This window comes from Cygnus olor, chromosome 11 (genome assembly GCF_009769625.2).
Source record: "Cygnus olor isolate bCygOlo1 chromosome 11, bCygOlo1.pri.v2, whole genome shotgun sequence".
NCBI lineage: Eukaryota > Metazoa > Chordata > Aves > Anseriformes > Anatidae > Cygnus > Cygnus olor.
Genome location: NC_049179.1, coordinates 5,441,751 through 5,461,569, shown reverse-complemented (window position 1 = coordinate 5,461,569; position 19,819 = coordinate 5,441,751). Strand labels below are relative to the sequence as shown.

The following is a 19,819-nucleotide window of genomic DNA, read 5'->3' as shown; positions in this document are numbered from 1 at the left end:
TAAGGGAAGATGTGTGTACTGTCATCTCATTATATCATTACTATTTTTAAAAAACATGATAAAGACTGAAAAAGCAATTAAAAAATGAAAACATTTATACTCAGGAAATCCAGTAAATAGAAAGTAACCGACTTTCATTTTTCTTGTCAGTTTTATATTTTTCACTATTTCAGAAAAATGTGCCTTGGCACAGTTATTCTGACTTTAGATCACTGCACAAGTGTTGTTGGTCTTTGGTATTTAGAAGGTTGAGTTACATCTTAATTCTACCAAACACACTACCTATGTTGTATTAACCTTTCACTTTTGAAGCAACACAACATAGGGCCAGGGAGGACTGATTTCAGCTGTTTGGGAAAATGAACCAGTAGTTTCTTACTAGCTGTATCTCTAGAGATATTTTCACAATTATTAAATATAGAACCTTCACTTCAGAATACTTTATTTTATAACCTATAACCAATGACTTTCAGACGTTTTTTCATGTCTACTAATGGTACAGGAATAAGAGGTTTAATCCTCATTACATAGAATGTCTGATGCTGTTACCCTGAGTACAATCAGGCATTTCTACTGGTTTCTCTTACAGAATAAAACACCTAAGATGTTTAGATTTAGAGCTTAGTGATATGGTTTAGCGGAGGACTTGTTAACGTTAGGTCAGAGGTTGGACTAGGTGATCTTGGAGGTCTCTTCCAATCTAGATGATTCTGTGATTACATTAACCACTGTTAACTGCTAAACAGCAAGCCTTTGCCTTAAGTGATACATGCGATCATCAGTCCGTTATCTTCCCAAACACGTTGAAGAATCTTTTAGAAAAACAGAAAGCAACTAAAGGTAAAGATGAAATATCAATCTAGTGCCAGTTAAAAAAAAAAAAGGGTCTCTTCCAGAAATTAAACCAAACTTAACTAAATGACCTTAATCTGTAGAAAAAAATATCATAATGAAAGCATATCTGTGCACCCAGCTCACATTTTGTACCCTAGTTGATTCCAACAGACTCTAGACAATTCTCCTTTTCCTAGAAGAGGTGGTGATTTTTGACATCTTTACGGTCTTGACACTGAGCACTTCTCTTTTACAACTTTACGTTCCCCCAGGCTATTTACACATACTGCCAGGGAACCCAGCAGTTGGTTTCCTCCACCAGAGAAGAGGTAGCTCTATCTCTTTCTCAAGCTTCCCAGAGCTTGTTTCATTCGGACATATATAACGGGCAATAGTCTTAATACTTTTCAGAACAAGGCAATTAACAGAGAGCAATTCTACAGCGAATGAAGCATCAGCATGTATTTTGTGGGATGTAAGTGACAGAAGGGAAAGGTTTTGCACAGGAGATAGTAGGCTGAGATTCAAGAAGGAACAGACCTAATGTTTAGATGCAGTTCAGCTTAACAGCAGAATCATTTGCATCCCTTTCAAGAAACTTTACTGTGAATACAAGTCATGGCAATGAACTGGGTGACCAGTGCTGAAAATGAGTGGCAAAATGGACATGAAAGAAACACATATTTGGAGGGGTGTTTATAAATGACAGTTTACCTGCGTGATATCATCCTGATGGAAGGCACAGAAATTAAATTGAAAGAGGCTGTAAGAGGGAGACTAGCAGAAAATGAAACAACTGCAAATATAAGGGATTATCAGAAAGAACAGACATCCTTGAGAAAACAGCGGGAAAGCTATTAAGCAGGAATTAAATCATACATTACTCCATACTTCCCTATCTCCTCTTCTCTACCAGCCTGCAAAAGTTTATTCTTCCCACAATAAAATGTATTTTAAAAATCTTGAAGAGAGTCTCAAATGTTGAAGGCTGGCAGGAACCCAGCAAAGACGTAAAGCAAAGTCTCCAAGGGAGACAACTAGAAAAAGAAACAGCAAGGAAACGCAAGCAGCAGACAGAGCTGGACTAGGTGGAGGAACACTGACAAACACTTACAAGGAAACACACTTTTCTTTGTATTACATAGCAGTTGTTAGTGAGTAATCAGTCTCAAAATAGTTGATGGCAATTGAATAGCAGTAAGAACTGTGAAACCAAAAATTGGTATGACCTGCTTGGTCACAAGTACAGACAAGGTCAAGCTACGTTCAAGTGTCATTTCAAAAACTATAGCTCACGCTAAGAAACAACTCAGTGTGTCTCCTAGCCAGGCTTTTGGGATTAAACCAGTGATGACTGCAGAAGCAATGGATAGAAAATTGTCACAGACGAGGACAAATGGTAAACAGCACCACTGTTAAATACAGTAAATAGTCAACACTGTTAAAAACTTCGCATAACTTTACACTTATTAATAGCTACTGTGAATACATTTACTATGCATAACTTGGTAACCCTGTCTCTGGAAATCCCAAATGCTCGGCCATTTCTCTTGACCACCTGGAGCTGCTGGGAACTTTCAGAAATCCAACAGACAATGAAACACAGATCTAGAATTCATGCTGTTTGTCCTGGTTTCCGTTAGGACAGAGTTAATTTTCCTCCTAGTAGCTGGTAGGGTGCTATGTTTTGGATTAGGATGAGAAGAGCGCTGATAACATGCTGATTGTTGCAGAGCAGTGCTTACACCAAGCCAAGGACTTTTCAGCTTCTCGCTCTGTCCTGCCAGCGGGCAGGCTAGGGGTGCAGCAAGAGCTGGGAGGGGACAGACCCAGGACAGCTGACCCAAACTGGCCAAAGGGGTATTCCATACCATCTGATGTCATGCTAAACAATATATAGGGGTGGCTAGCCGGGGTGGGGGGGCCGGCTGCTCGGGGATAGGCTGGGCATTGGTCAACACATGGTGAGCAATTGCATTGTGCATCACTTGTTTCGCACACATATTTATTATTATTAATACTATTATCATTATTATTATTATTGTTATTATTTTTCCTGTCTTAATAAACTGTCTTTATCTCAACTCACAGGCTTCACTTTCTTGTTTCTCTCCCCCATCCCAGAGAGGGAGGGGGGAGGGCGAGCGAACAGCTGTGTGGTGTTTAGCTGTCAGCCAGGTTAAACCACAGCACTATTCTTTTAGGAAATAGCTCGTTATGTTTGAAGCTTGGCAGTCAAAATATTACATCCATGCAGGTTTTTTCCCATCCTTGGGCTAAAGATGGCCTTGCTTTTGTGTATGCAATATGTCTGATACATAATAGATATAGAAGGCAACACAGTGCACACACTGCATGTAGAAATGTGTATGTTGAATTGGACATGCCTAACTTTGATAGAGCAGGCTCTCTCATTCAAACAGCCCTCATTTCATACTGAGGACAACTTCATTTGTTACTTGGTTTGCAGTTATGAGTGAAGACAAAAACACGCTATGCCACTGTGGCAGGGTAAACCCAGAAGTTGTACAATGCTGCATTTTCGTACCCATTTCAGAGCCTGAATGCAACACAGAAGTTAGCTCTGGCACTAGTAGCAAGTTGTTATCAAGAAGAGAATCAGAAACACAAATGTTAGGAACACATCACTTCCAGCAGACCAGAAGTAAAAGTTTTTTGAAAATTCATTTATGTTCAGGGGTACATATGCCATGGTAAGGGGGACTCCACACAGCCAGTGACATGGCACTGAATGTCAGTCACGTTCCAGCAAGCTCATAACCTGCAGCAAGACATATATGCTGTCATTTCCAAGTGAAGAAGGCAGTGCTTCATGGAAAGATTATTCTTCACAGTTTTTAGTTCTTCGAGGTGAAACAACCACCACTAGATAGGAAAGAAATAAGTCTATTAAATGTATTCTCTTTTTTCATTGTCAGACCAAATTTCCAGTTCTTCACTCATAGTTCTATAAGATGGCCACTGGAGTCACCAGAATGGTTGTCATTTACTATCTATATTTAGAATATTTTGAGTATATTCAGGTAAAAGCCAACAGAGAACTATCATTACTGAATTGACAAAACAGCAGACAGAACTGTAAATTTAATTCTCTACAGAAACAGTTACCTGATGTAATACAACGTGGTAAGTCCTTCTACCCCAGATCTGTAAGACTAAGAACTCCTCATCTATATTTCAGGTATGGTTCATCCCCACCAAACCAGAACAAAGACATCCTCCATTCTGTGTACTCTGCAGCTGATCAGCACTTTTGACTCCATGTGAACAACAGTGATTTACTGCTCAGCAACCATGACATCTCTAAAACAGTAACTGCCATACATGAGTATGCCACTACTGCTGTAGGACAACCTTCTTATCGAGACTACTTCCCATACCTGCATGTAATTAACTCTGCCTTCCATATCACATTTAATACATTTACACTGTAACTTTGAAATAATTCCTTTGGAGATTCCAGTACTCATTATCCTCATTTCAGTCTCTCTCTGACATTTCTAAAAACTTGCCAATTCCTGGGGATAGGAAAAAAAATAATTGCATATAATTAAATATTGGCATGTTATCTATAATAAAAGCTCTTTGTAAGAATACTTGTCTTCAATTAACTGTTGTCCTCCTCCTGGACAGGTTGCTTTTCTCCTTTTTTAAAATTGTGGAGTTAGTATTTCCTGGAGAGGAAGGTAGATACTAATTGTCTGCAAGAACAGAAGGATCAAGCCAGACTTCCAGGCTGCCCTGAGCTCAAAGGGAAATTGCAATAGAAGGTAAGGATAAGGAAAACATACATTCAAAATGTTGTACTCCATTGTTTCCAGTTGCTGTTTCTATAACCACCACAAGCCATTAGCTCTGGAGCCCCACAGAGACTGGTCTGTGGCAATACAGCTTTCCTGAAGTACTGACTCTGTATTTTAAATATTCTTAAATATTGCATATTCTTATTCTACCCATAGAATTTGGAATAGAGAATGGTACATTTTCTAAGATTGTTGTAAGTTTTTCTACACCAAAGGTTCCCATTGTGCTTTTTTCTTTATTTTTGGTGGGAGCAAGGGGAATAGTTATCTGACTATATTTACACTCAGGATGTTTCTATGGACATATGTTACCTGCAGTGTGTGATATTTCTAAAAGCACCATCTACTGGGCTTCACAGCACTGCTAAGTGACATTTGTGGGAAGAAAAAAAAAAGAACATTTAGGTTTTGATATAATTAAAGTACTAAGTATTTAGTAACTTAAGATCAACTCTCAATTAATTTGAAGCTTCTGCTAGAAGTTTTTTTTTAAATTATTATTACTATTTCAGCATGATACACCAAGATAAAAGGATAGACAATGCTAGCAAGATCTTGTTCTCATACTGAGCTGCTTTACTTGAGGTATTTGAGTGATATATTAGAAATATTAACTAAAAAAAGAAAGCAATACAATAGAATTATTCTTTAGAGTAACTTTTATAAATATATATATATAACAACATATAAATTTAAAAAGTTCTGAATTGTTCTGAGATTAATTAATTTGAGATATAAACCAGGAAAAATGTTTGGACTTCTATTTTTTTTCTTGCACTTTTTCTTCTTCCTCATTTATAAGAGATTTTATTTTAAAAAGGAAATTTGTGTGAAAGGAAATGGTAGTGATTTATAGTGAAAATCTGTCACCATACGTAATAAGTGTTCCTAAACTACAGCACAAACTATACATGGTTTTTAGTAATTGCTCTGCCTTCCAGCTATGAATGGGGGACCAGATGAAATAGTTAAGTGTTCTAATGTCCTGGGTGATGGAACTCAAGATAAGCTTTTTTAGATTTATCTTTAGATTTAGATTTTTAAAGCTTATATTTATCTCAAGATAAGCTTTAAATCTTTCTCAAGATAAGCTTATTAAAAAACCCTCTCATTTACAAAACAATATGTGTGTTAGTTCAACATGTTAGACACGATGCTAGTTTTGCCAACAGCGTTGTGCAGTTTCAAATAATCAGCAGGACAAGTGCAGCATAAACAGCAGAATTCTGTCTTTGATATCACCATAGCTACCACTGAATCTGGATTCTAGGTGGTCTCTCTCCTGTCTTGGAACAAAACTATTTCAAAATAGACAGATTGTCTCATTTTTAGCTATCAATGCAAAAAGATTCACCATAGAGAGAAAGCACAATTGAAGAATTCCAACTGATTAGTTTCCTTCAGAAGATAGATGTCAGAAAGCTTTGAGCTTCACATAAAGGCCCATGCTACTACACAGTGCTAACACACAACTTGTCTGTACATATTCTGACATCTATATAGTTTGAATATACTTGCTACACTGATTTTTCTATGCTATCATACAAATTTGAGCCAACAAAATTTCACTTGTTCAATGAATAGAATACAGCAATAGAGATGAGCTATCCTGCTTAAGTACAAAGGATCTCAGTAGACCGCTTTGTATCCCCATTCCTTATTAAATTCCAATTTCTTCTTAGATGAAAAACTTCTGCTATCACTAACATAGGTATAACTACTGGAAAAACTAATGACTGAATGAAATTTTATTTAAGAAATAGTAACTCACAGCAAAAGCTAGTAATGTATTTTTCTAAAAACCAACAACCCTAAAAAGAGTAATGTAAATTTAAAGTTGACACATTGCTACAACCCTCACATTAAATTGGAAAAGATTATTTCAATTACAAATAAGTACAGAAAAAGAACATTTAGAGTTGAGATAATTAATCTATCCTATTGTCCTTTCAGTTTTCACACGTTCAAAACCCAGCCAAGAAAATACATTGTTTTATTTCAGAAACAAATTCAATTGATACTCACAACAGATTTGCAATCTAACCAGTATGAATGAAACTACCTTCTGTTGCATAAGAAAGTTTTAAGTAGCAAAGCATTATAATAGAGTATAAATTTCAACAAATCCAATGAATTAAAGAGCTAATGCTTAGAAGAGAAAAAGCTTTAAGTGTCCTTGAAAACAAAAAGAAAGGCCTGGGCAGCAACTTGAGAGCTCCGTGTAATGTTTGCAATGCTAGTACATATTGATATATGAATGATCAACACCAAAACAAAACAAAAAAAAGAAAAAAAATAGTGAGAGAATGTACAGAATCAGAATAAAATAAGTGTAAGAAATGAAAAAGAGCTGTTTGACGTTAGCTTTACTGCTGTTTCATCTCCCCTCAGAACATTTATTGTTTGACTTGTCTAATTACTTATATTTTACTCTTAATATCCTGAAATTACATGAAAATTTTGTTTAAAAATGTGTAAGTCCTTCTTTTAGAAGTTTTTCAACATTCTGAGTTACTACATAACCTTATTCTCTTTCCATATAGTGATATATAGCAATATAGATATATAGAGAGGTACAGACCTCTCTAAGAAAAGCAAAGCACCGTCTTACATCCAAATTGGTGGGAGCTTTTTCTCTGATCACTAAGTACAAGTTGACCGCCATGTAGTGTGACTGCACTGCAGAACTTACATTCAACAGCATGCAAATGATTTATAAATTATTTTTCTGTATTAATTTCAGTATTGCATACAGCTTAAATTATTAATGACACACTGAATTATCATTATGACTGATGGAAACAGTAAGTTACAGCTTGCATGTGCTGTAGCACAGCATGAGCTGTGTCATTACCTTGTTTCCTTTATAAAATAACAGATTGTTTTAGATATCATATAGTATGATGAACAGTTAGTAGTGGTGGTGATAACATCAGAACACACTGAATGGTATCAGTACCTGTACTTCTAGGATAAGTACCGTACAAACATTTTTGGAGTGGAAGAAAGAATGGAGTAGGTGTACCTCAGGCTTTAACTTGGCCACACTGGGCACAATTTCTTGTATTTCTTTACCTAGCTGAAGCAATTTCTCCTTCTGGAGAAAATACCGTGAATTTTTGCAGTTGCCATTCATCTGACATGATGCAAAGTGAAACTGCCTTAAAGCAACAAATGAAATATCCTGGAAGTGGCAGCTTGTTTATTAAGGAATGTTTCTTCACATTTCGGAACACTGACATAATTTGATGTGATTCACATTATCTGCTGGAGGAGTGCGTATGCAGAAAGAACAGCTCTGGGAAGCCCTGGAATGGAGCGCAGTCTTAAACTGTCCCAAGTAGCAAAACATGTAACAAAGGAAATTTGCACCTGTGAGAAAGGGTAAAGTGGGGTGAAATTTTTGAATTAGTACTTCTTGAATTAGTCAACTCAAAGAAGGAACAACCTAGGCAAATAAGATTTTGTGTCCTGTAATAAAAGCTCAAACCCACAATGGTTCACCTAGTTCTGTGCTATATGCTACACCTGAAATATTCCAGAAACTGAACTGGACGTATTAAAACAAAAAGAACAAACAAAAACCAAACAAACAAAACCAACCAACCAAGTAAACTTATTTTCTTATCCTTTTTTATCCTTTCCTCTTTTCAGCTTTTTTTTCTTCCAGAGTAAGATCTTGCTGCTTGCAGGATAAGATCTTACAACCAGAATTTATATTTCAACACTTCAAATCAAAGACATCACTCCCTTTCTCAAACTCACATGAAATGCTACTTGTGAAAAATTCAGCAAAATTTTATTCATGAAAACAAATTCTATAAAACACACTAACAAAGAGGAGCAGTGCTGAAAGAAGTTGTTATATTTCTTTTTATTACTGGTGACTAGTAAGTACTTAGAGATTTATTCTGGTTTCTGATGAACAGCAAATTTCAGCTTGGTTTCTGACAACACTTTCAACATTTCTACTTTTATGAACTCAAAAGTAAAAACTAAAGGAAACTAAAATGTAAAGCAGTGAAAGTAGTTTGTGATATTTCCAGGAGACACGTGATTGAGAAAACATACTATTACCAGACCTGAAAAAAGAGACTCTCACCAAAGCTGCCTGCTCTATAATTCCTCTTCCTGGCATTATCATCCCCTTATTAGTTATGCAATGTCACTTATTTTTAAGAAATCATAACTGATATATTATGAAGCAATAAGAGACCAGCAGTTGAGTGTTCTGAACAAAGAACACCTGCCAAGTTATGTTGACATGAAGAGCCTGAGGGGGGGCTGTGGGGGTTCCGAAACTTCAAATAACACCCATGTATTAATATGGAGTGTGACAATAACAGAATCAGAATATAATGAAGAGATTCAAGCCCTAAACAACAGTCTCATTTATACCAGTATCCAAAGAATCTGGAATCACATTGCTGATATCCAAAAGTGCTATGTCATCTTCAGTCTTGTAATTACACTAAAAGTTCCACAGTCTGCTCAGTGTCATTCACAGGCATTTTGATATTTAGTATTCACCCAGCAGATGGACTTTTTAGTGAGTCTTTACTCACGTGTACATGAATAATTTTGAAGTGGCAACAGATCAAATTTCAGAGATATACTTGAGGTCTCCCATGTAAGAGGTGAATATCTCTGCCTGTTAAACACTGTCAGCATTTAGGTACATTTCTGCTGGCATTCTGTTTGCCACCTCCCAAACTGGCTCACACATTTTAATGGCAGTACACTTCTCAGACATGCCCTACAAGAACCAAAATGGATGCTGGGTGCTTGAGCCCCAGTGCTTGCTTTTCAGGACTGCCAGGTAGAATGCTTTCTCATTTACTGTGGTGACAATTAGTAATACATGCTGATCAAGAGCATATCAGATGAAAGAGAACTTTTATGAAATTCAGACACAGCAACAGAAGTTACACACCATAGTGAACAGAGGATAAAAACAGAAAAGCATGCTTATATCCGGCTGTCCTTGGATCAACTGGATCAGAGATTCAGCTTCTATTTAGGACACCTACCCATATACATGACTGCAAATCCTGTTCTTATCTGATTCTTAGACTAAGTCCTCAGGTTAGGTTTCAGATAAAACATATCAATTTAGGTAAGCATGAGTCGTACCACATGAATTTGCGTGGTTCTTCACATGTCCTGAAAATGGGAACAGTTACGTTTTTCTAATGTATTCCTTCTACTTTATATGAAAAGTAGTAAATCTAGTGTTAAAAAAGGAAAATAACCAATAAAATATGCTATGATTAGATAACTTTTAGATTTTGTTACATTAAATAAAATAAAGTCATATAAAAAAATAGCTGAGTTGTAGCAGGCTACGTATCCAGTGCCTTGCATGGTTGTTATGATATTAAGCAAAACAATCACTTAATTGAAATACTATATAGCTTTTCTCCAGTGAAACAAAAAACTATAATAGATTTCTTCCAAAACGTGTCTTAAAAAAAAAGTCATCAGGCACAGAAACAAATTCTGTTTCTTGAATATAAGTATCTCTTAAATTTTATGGTAATTTGGCAGAGGTCAGTTCCCTTTTTCTAATCCAGAAGACAGACAACTTTGAAAACTGAGTCAACAAAGCACTAAATAATCATCAATACAGCACCAGCAGCAAATAATCCAGGTCCCACTGAATCTTACTTTAGTCAGTGCCCGCATATCTATTTTAACAAAAGGATAATTTACACCCTAAACTTCCTGAATGCTGTTCAAAATGAGAACAGGTAACAAAAACTGTGCATTAAGAAAACGGAGTTTAGAAAGAAAGCGTTCTTACTTGTTAAATTAAGGACCTATAAAGCTTAAATATCATTGGTGCCATTATAAAACATGTACTGAAGCACTTTTTTTTTCTACCCAGGAACTATCACTAACAGAAGAGTAGGATTGGCATAAATCTATGAATTATTGCATACATTAGGTCAATGTAAACATGAGTTTAATAACATTTAAAAGAACATCCACCAAAAATGGTAGATATCTTTGTATTAGAACAAATACAAAGAAGAAGATGGATAATACTGACAGCTTACAGAAAACGAATCAAGTACAGTTATGGGTTATAATGTATCATAGGGTATAATTATTTTTGCCAAGGCATTTGACTTTCTATATTTATTCTCTCTATTTCTTTGATCCCTCACTTGAGACTTGAACTTTATCTTCAAAGTAATTAAAGCAGGTTAGGATATGTGTGATAGTTCACATGGTTAAGAAAGTTCAGGGGAAAAAAAAAGGACTGAAATGAAGCAGTCCTTTTAAGGATTGTTAATGATGATATGTTAATGATTCTTTTCTTGAATGTTAATGATTCTTTTCTGCTCATGCTGCTTAATTCCTGTGAGTCTAACACCTCTAGGTACAGCCTCTAGGGCTGATCATTCAAACCTGGCATATTTCAAACCTGGGCCCAAGGAAGCAAATGCTTGGCTCACAGAAGAACTAGTATTTTTTCCCGTAACACTTCAAAGCAAGTATTTGCTCCATGGAATTATTTCAAACAAAACCCTTCAAATTTACTGGAAAATTTAATCTGTGTGTACTATTGGATAGCTTTTGTTTATAGCTTTCATGACATTTTTACTAATAGATCAGCACATCAAAAGGTAGCAGTTACCAATAAAATACTGCCAGTTTTTTTGTGTGAATCACATACTCATTGTTTGCAAAAGTTACACATGGAGGCAGATACTCACGAAACACTGCTGCAGATTTTCGTGAAACTGTATTACATACCAGCTGAATGTTGCTAGGAAATAAAATACCTGAAGCACACAGAATAGCCTTGTACCAGAGAAAAACTAGACATTATTTCAGGATTGAGTAACTTGCAGAAATTCACCATTCTAACTGGTTAATTTTTGAGATGAATGCTAACACAGCACACGAGCCACAGCGAGTGGCAAGCTAATGACAGCAAGTTTAAAGGCTGTATAACCTAATGATGTCTGAGGAGGATTTTCCATACTTAATGATGCTGTTGTTGGGTAGAAATTGTATTTTTATAGCTCCTCTTCCTAGAAGAGAGCCAATGCAGCTCTTGAATACAGTAAGAACAGAGTAAAAGAATGAATATAATAAATAAAACCATGTCTTCTGAAAGGGATGGTATCTCAGTGCTGCAATCTTAAACTTCCAGTGGGATAGAACCCTGCTAAGAGAAAATGGATACCTTGGTGGAAAGTAGAAGAAAAAATATGCATCAAGGATTTACAAGCAAGAAAAAAGGAAGTAAATCAGATTTCTGGGTGTAGCAAAAGGGGACCAAACATCACGGGACAATAGACTGAAAATAGCGGAAGAAAAAAGAAATCTTCAGGTCAAAGATCAGTTGGTCTAAGTCAGCGTAGCCCCAAGGAAGTTACGCTCACTTAGGCCTGGTTAGAATCTGGCTCAGCAACTTGAAAAAAAGAAAGGGAAAAGCTTAAGGATAAACAAGGGGCTGGGGCTGAGCATAAAGAAATATGTATTTCCCTTCTTCTGTGGAGAGGGAAGAAAATTCTTATTAAGAGAGCTGAAAGGCTGGGGGAACAGAGAACTAAGAAGAGGACAAAAAGCCGGAAGCACAAAACACGGGAAGTAAGAAGAAACTGATTTAATGGTAGCATGGCCACATCGTAAAGAAACACTTCTATGGAAGAAGTGAAGAAAGAAGTGGTGCAGAGAAAAATTGTGTGCTTTTAATGTATTCCTATTGAAGTTACTACATCTTGTGCATGCCTGTCTGATGTACTTTAGTATCATTCTTGGTTCGTTGTCATCTGTACATTCTTCTTCTTCTTAACACAAAATAAAGTCTAGGTTAAGGTTCTCTGAACACATGATTCCACTCCCGGATCACTGCAACCCTTGTTACGTTAGACAGACAGAACTTTGCAGGTGTGGTGATCAGTCTGTCTCCCTGTCATCACTGCAAAGTTATTTTGTGAGCAAGATCTTTATTCAGGGGAATCCTGCAGCAAATATCATGGGGGTTGGGGAGTGCATGAAAAGAAAGAATAACTACAATGGATAAAAATCCTTTAAGATTTAAAGTGCAATGTGTCCTGAGCTGAAATGATTAATTTTGTCAATGCTGTTTGACATCCACTATGTCCGTAAGCACTGTTTGTAAGTGGCTACAAGTGCGCACAACATGAACGCAGAGTGCTACAAGAAAAGATGCATTTATGTAACATTATTTTATTTTGCCTGACTTGTATTATAACACATGAAGAAATTCCTTCATGTCACAGACTGAGGATATATTTTAACTAAGTTAAACACAAGTGCTGCTCTGGAGCCAAACATGTTTTCCTTATGGGAAATATTATCATTGGCACAGTGCTGTGAAAAGTTCCACTTCTGAACTCGTAGTTCTCACACTACATAGTTCTCATACTAGAAAAGTAGTATCTCAAAGCTAAGTAATTGCTCTGGATAGTGTGCAAGCTGAAGATAATATACACGCAATGACAGAAAATGGAATGTGCACATATAAACTGAACCTTGTTTATAACCCTGGTAACAAAGCTAATTTACTCCCAATTGCAAAATCCTGAATATAACTCCCTAAAATAATATGTAAACACCTCTAATGCAGCAGCTATTCATGTTGCATACATCTGTATGCTGTATTTATACAGATGTACACAGATAAAACACACACCCATGCACACGCATTCTAACACTACACAAAGACACACAGGCCTAAGTTTACAAGCAAGGAGTAGGTACAAATGAGCATACATAAATCAGGAAAATATGTTATGTTGGACAACATCCTGTGTTGTCACTGAAACATACTCACCATTTGCAGAAGATCAGAAGAAACCATCTGCATGCAACACATCGCTGTTGCCAAAGCACAGACAATGGTGGAGATGATATTGAGAGCGCATACACTGAACAACAGATCCTGTGAAAAGACATGCATCAGAATATCATCTCTTATCTCAGGGACACAAAGGACAGGAAATATTTTCAGCAATTTGATAATAATCACTGTCACTTGCTATCAATTTCATATGGTCTAAATTAGCTGTGTAGAACTCATTCAGCATATAATACTGTCTTTTAAACCAGCAGCAAACAATCCAGAGACAAACATCTTAAATCAGAGACAAACATCTTTAGGGACGTGGTTTAGTACTGGACTTCCTAGTAGTATGATGGCTGTACTTGACCTCACGGGTCCCTTCCGACACAAATGACTCTATGATCTTCCCTTCCCCACCTATCAAACTACATTTGGTATTAGGGATTTTGTCATAAATATTAATACTTCAAGTTTTCCAGCTACTTTGCAAAAGACAAATTGCTGCTTTCATAGTAGACCCCAAGCTACAGCTCTCACTAGCAAAATACTAAGAAATGCACTTCTGGTTAAAAACAAAGCAAAACAAAAACACACAAAGAAATTTCATTGCCTTCAATATTTGAAATCTACCATTAGGGTTATGGGTTAAAAAAAATCAATGGAAAATGTAGCACGAAATCTAGAAATTTACCCTATATCAGATATTCTATGCATCTGAAACATTAGAAAGAAACATACATATTTTTAGTTATGAGAAAAAAGCACTGACTGCATCTGCGTGTTTCACCTTGTGCTGACGAAGGAAGTGCATACTGCCACATTGGTTTTGTTTTTAATACATTTTCAAACAGAACAAGTATTTCTATTTACTAAGTAGAATGAGAGAAACGTTTTAATTATAGGTATAATTAAAAACAAAAAAGAAAGTTATAATTAAAAAAAAGCATCCATTTCTTCCAATGACTGGATTTTTATTTTCCTTACAAGTAAAGAAAAGGAACAGCGGTTCATCCAACATGCCGGTAATGTTTCAAAATCACTACAGTCCTTCTACAGCAACTGCCTACCTGCTGTTGTACTTGTGACAACGATGTTGCTCAATCAGTATTCAGAATAGCCAGTAAAAGTATTTCACAGAGAACAGATGAGAAACAATCCCCAAATTGTTAATATACCACGAGTAAAAACACTCTGTGCATAAAAAGCCTTCTAAAGGATCTAAGTTGCAAACTACAGGCCTTTAGAACCAAAAGTTTTAGCTAATCCAGAGGTATAACTTGATACCATCTATGCTCAATAATACACTCTGGATCCTAATTTACAACTTTGATATAAAGTGTCCTTAAGGCCCTCATACTGCTTCTGTACCTCAGGACAGATGTTTCTTTCATCTGTTCCTAAAGACCCCACAGCTCGCTCCATCCTGCAATTCCCATGTTTAACCACCTGCAATTACCATTAAAATGTTTCCCTTATGTCCAGCCCACAGTAAACAACCACTGCTCTTTTTCTTCCACAGCTTTTGAGAACAGGCCGTTAACGCAGTGTTTTACATTTTTAGACTCAGTCATCACGCTTAAAGTCTTTCCTCCTTTATTAACCGAACTTCTTGAAATCCTTGACCAAGACCAATTTTTTAGGCCTCTGATTATTTTCTTCAATTTCCTCTGGTTCACCTTCAAGCTCCTCCACATTTTTCCTCAAACGTAGAATTCTAAATGGGGCATAACTGAGGTCTTGCAAATGTTGACTCTAAGCGTCAGGATTATCATTTGTCCTTTATAAACTATACTCGTCCTTACACATCCTGCGGTGATAACTGAGGGGTTTTGCAACAGTAAATTACTGACTTATGTTCTGTCCACAGAGCTCCAGATCCTTCCCTGTAGAACTACTATCCTCTTTGTCCTGCTCCTGGGTAAGGACAGAAGCAAAACCACAAAGACAAAACTATTTTTATTTGAGAAATGCTACAGAGCAAACCTCATTCTTACTTATACTTATCTGAGTTTAAGATTTTTGAAAGAGGCTATGCTAGCTCTCTGCTAAATCTATGCTAAGTAAAGCTCATTATAGACATGAAAAGGAATAAAACAGCAAACAAAAAAGAACCTGTACAATTACTTCATAATTACAGAAGAGCAGACTGCAAGATAAACTGAAAAGCACCAGATGAGAGAAACTATAAAAGCCTGAAACTTTAAAAACACACAGGAGTGGGGCTTTTAAGGTGAATATTGTGGTATTTTACTTCACATCTATTTTGTTATTACTGTTATTAAATCTAAGTTATCACCTAACATACCTGGTGTGTCAAGCAATATAGACAAAGCATTAATATTAGATATTAGTCTAGCTAATCTGAAAACTGTTTCTGTGGAAAATTATCAAGTGGCTAGCATCAAAATGGTATGAGGTCACCTACTAGTACTCCTCCACTCCTGTAACAGAAGACAAACACTGGACTATCTCCCATCGAAAGAGAGGCAGTTACTTTTTAAAGGGTTTTAAGCCCTTTAAACCACAAAATAGTTGTATATTGGTGGTTAGTGAAAGTTCAACTGAAATATCAAACAGCAACTATAATAGTAGGAATCAGTAACACTGTATTTATAGTCATTTATAAAAATAGGGAATACACAAAACCCATTTAACATTACATGAATAGAGAAAAATTATTTTTTTTCCCCAAAAAATTCCTTCCTCCCTTACTCTAAATCAAAGAGTAAAGCCAAACAATGCATTTCATTTTCTGTTTAGTTATTTTATCCTTCTCTGCCAGTTCTTCTGGAAAAATGTTTCCAGACAGCATCAGACTAACTGTTTTAATTTTTATGCATTGCTAACTACTGTGAAACAACAGACAAAGTAAGTTTAGTCTGCAAGTACCCTGGGCTGCAGTACTGTCCCAGACTGAACACTCACATTGATCACAGCTCTGCTGTGGTTTGAGATTTGTCCCTTGCCATGGGTAGCTGAACTCAGTCTGCCTTTCAGCATTGTGTTTATAATATAGGGCAGGGATTACTGCCCACCGAAACAATGGCCCTTTTCCCACAGACTCCTTTCCCAGGTCAAGCAGACAACAGCTAGAGCACTGTTCCCACTGCAATCTTTCTGGTCAGTAAAGATGCAATAAGAATGTTTCAAATGTAGCGATGCAAAATTTTTATGTATTTCATGAAGTTCTAGAAAGAGAAGATATCAGCCAAAAATGTATCAAGACAGCAAAGCTAAACAAATTCAGAAAAAATTTAAATTTTTAACAGTGAAAGCAATAACAGAGCAATGACTGTGGTATCCTCACTATCACTAGGCATTTCTTAAATCAAGACTACTACCTCACTTGATTATTTTTTTCAAAAGTATGTTTTAATTCAGAAAGGATTCAACCCACAAAGCAACAAGTAACACTTGCACTGCACCCTCAAACCCAATCCAACCCCCAAACACACATTATTCAGCATCAGGCTATTTACCATCTTCAGGAAATTTCTTCCCTGTGTCCTGTTGAACAGGTAATTAGGTAATCCATAGCACACTCATTTAGTGCACTATAATAGCGAGTGGGCAAGTAGTAGCCTTTCAAAATCTAAAACCCTCTATGGCCAAACATGCTACCCAGAAAGACAGTGTTGGTGCTTATGCAGATTCCAGCTGGAACATGATGGCAATTAAGATGTCCTTTAGGAAACGTCTCTGAAAAGGCAGTAACCACAACAGGGACTAACCTCATTCTCCACAGCACCTGCCACAGACGACTACATTTATAGCTGTCTCAAGGAGGAAATCTATGTCCAGTACAAGAACCAGGAGATTTAGTGACAGATCTTTCTTTGATTTCTGCAATACCTACACTGATCAGAGAACACAACGTTGTCTCACTGTCAATGTTTCTCAGATGGGAAACATAACACATTGTTTTCAGATATGCACAATGGCAGCAAACTTGGGTAGCTGTTAAATTCACTGAAGCAACTTTTATTAAACAGATTCTGACAAGCCAAAATTGTAAGGAGTGTTGGGTATAGCCTTCTCACCTCAGTGAACTGAGAAGCAGTGTCTGCCCAAGAAAAGGAGGTGTGTTGTCCAGGTTAAATGGTGTTATGTGCTGACTGGCTTTTTGTCTTCCATTAGTAGGATTCTTATGAAATACGCTGTTACTGAAGAGAACGGGCTGAATCTTTAAAATGTGGAGGAATCACTGAGATATTTGGAGAAATAAAGGATATAAATGAAAGAAAAAAGACAATAATTAACAAATAATTTGGACAAATTAGCATGAAGTGCAGAAATTCTTCACTCAGAGGGTGGTGAGGCCCTGGCACAGGCTGCCCAGGGAAGCTGTCCCATCCCCGGCAGTGCCCAAGGCCAGGCTGGATGAGGCTTTGGGCAGCCTGGGCTGGTGGGAGGTATCCCTGCCCATGGCAGGGGATTGGATCTGGGTGGTCTTTAAGGCCCCTTCCAACCCAAACCATTCTGTGATTTTAAGTGCTATCTAAAACAAAAGGCAGAAATTTTCTTTGAACCACTTCTCAGAATAAACATGGTTTAACTACAGAATTCCATGAAATGTTGGAGAAAGAACTCAATGACATCAACAGAGGCTGGTACACTGTAAGAGCACTATAACCCTAAAAAGCGAGTTAAACCTATTTATCATCAACTAAGGTGTTCAGACTGATCTGGCAGATTCTTTTACATATTTAATCAACTGGCTTTGAAAAACTAATTCTGTGTGCATGCTCTTTTCTTCTACTGCGTTTTCTTCAGCACAATAGCTAAAAACTAATCTAGTTAAAACCAACTGCTAATTAATAATACCATAATGTGAGTATAGAATAGCCTGTTTTGATTCCATCTTACATGCCAAAAAGAAGCAAAGCTTTCAAACCTTTGCTTGAGATGAACTTGAACATTCCTCCAATGTGAAATAGTTAGGTCTATTAATAGAGCTAGCAGAAGTATTTCAGCCAAAAATGCCACTTTGACATTGCACATATATTTCACTTCATTTTGGCAAGAAACCAAGCTGGAGCTCTCCACCAGATCTAATATGTAGCGATATATCATAGAAGTATTTACGTTTGGGAAGGCTGAACAGAAATGGAAGAGATTCCTCCTGTCCTCCCTCTTGTATACACGCATTAATTCTAATTAAGCTGAAATACCTCCCCTTTGGGGTTACGTCTACTTGTTAAACTGGAAGAGCTTGTGGAATATATTGCTAGTAGTTTGCAGAAAAGCTGAATTTTCTGAACTGGCTGTAAGAAAGTTACTCTGTTCCAAAATTTAACCAACATCAGCATTGTTTTCCCCATGCCACCACAGAATATTTACACCCACCAAGCAGCTTAGCTACAAGAAAAGCCTATGTGCATCAAAAGCAATGAGAAGTTAGGTTTTCTGGTGTTTTCAGGTATACAAGCAGGCATTGCTGGCTATGCAAATAGAATATGTCTATCTACAGAATGTGTCTTTCATTCTTTGCACGTTTCCAGAATTATGGATAGGTAAAATGACTCAGGTGACAGGCTCTGTGAGCTGCAAATGAAAAATCCTGACGTTCTTTCTATCTGGAAGCCCTGAGAATCTGAGCAGGTGGAAGCCACAGTTTGTATTGCTGCGTTCCCTCGAGCGCTGCCAACAGTTATGCAAAATCCAACCACACCATAACAAACAAAATGACAGATTAATATTTTGCAGTGTCATTCTTTTAAAATCCTTAACAATGGCCCTGGGAAAGGGATCCCTGATGCCTTTTTTTTGGACATTTTACATGCTATTTGAGCATTCAAAACATGTTTTCTTCAATGCAATCGCTTTTAGACATTAGCTGATGAATGTAAGCTGCCTAAGATATAATCTTTGCAATTATGTGTAATCTACAGACTATGTTAGTGACTACATTGCCCCACCAAGAAATGCAGAAAATAACAACGTTGCTATCTCATCAACCTTCAAAAACTCTTAAGTTTTGAGAAAATACACTCAAAGTCGACTTTAAAAAATGCTTTTTCTTTACACTCTATATAATCATCTCTAGTAAATTTGCTCATATCTCTTGAAAAGAGAGCTAATGAACTGTCAGGCATCCAAAACAGGTACCCACCATATTCCCCCCAAAAGGCTGCACAACTCCTTTTGTCCAGGCCCAACATGAAATTTACCAATTAGGACAAATTTTTATAGGCATTAACACTGAAAATAAATACAATATATTGCAATCTTGTGTCAAGGCCTTCCAGGTTTCATTTGGCATCTAAAAGAGCAGGTGAGTTTTCTGTTATCTCAGTCCAACATATGGGTCATGTTATCTCACGTTCACTGCTGGAAG

The 19,819-nt window shown here is 36.8% G+C and overlaps 1 protein-coding gene across 10 annotated transcripts in view; it reads right to left on the bottom strand.

The window, feature by feature from the left end:
- Positions 1 to 19,819, bottom strand: part of FAM189A1 (family with sequence similarity 189 member A1) — a 131,700-nt gene that overhangs the window by 17,133 nt on the left and 94,748 nt on the right. For all 10 annotated transcript variants that reach the window (XM_040569879.1, XM_040569881.1, XM_040569875.1 and 7 more), the window contains one exon: positions 13,474 to 13,581. In XM_040569879.1, the coding sequence (XP_040425813.1) occupies positions 13,474 to 13,581 (108 nt within the window). The remainder of the gene's footprint in view (positions 1 to 13,473; positions 13,582 to 19,819) is intronic.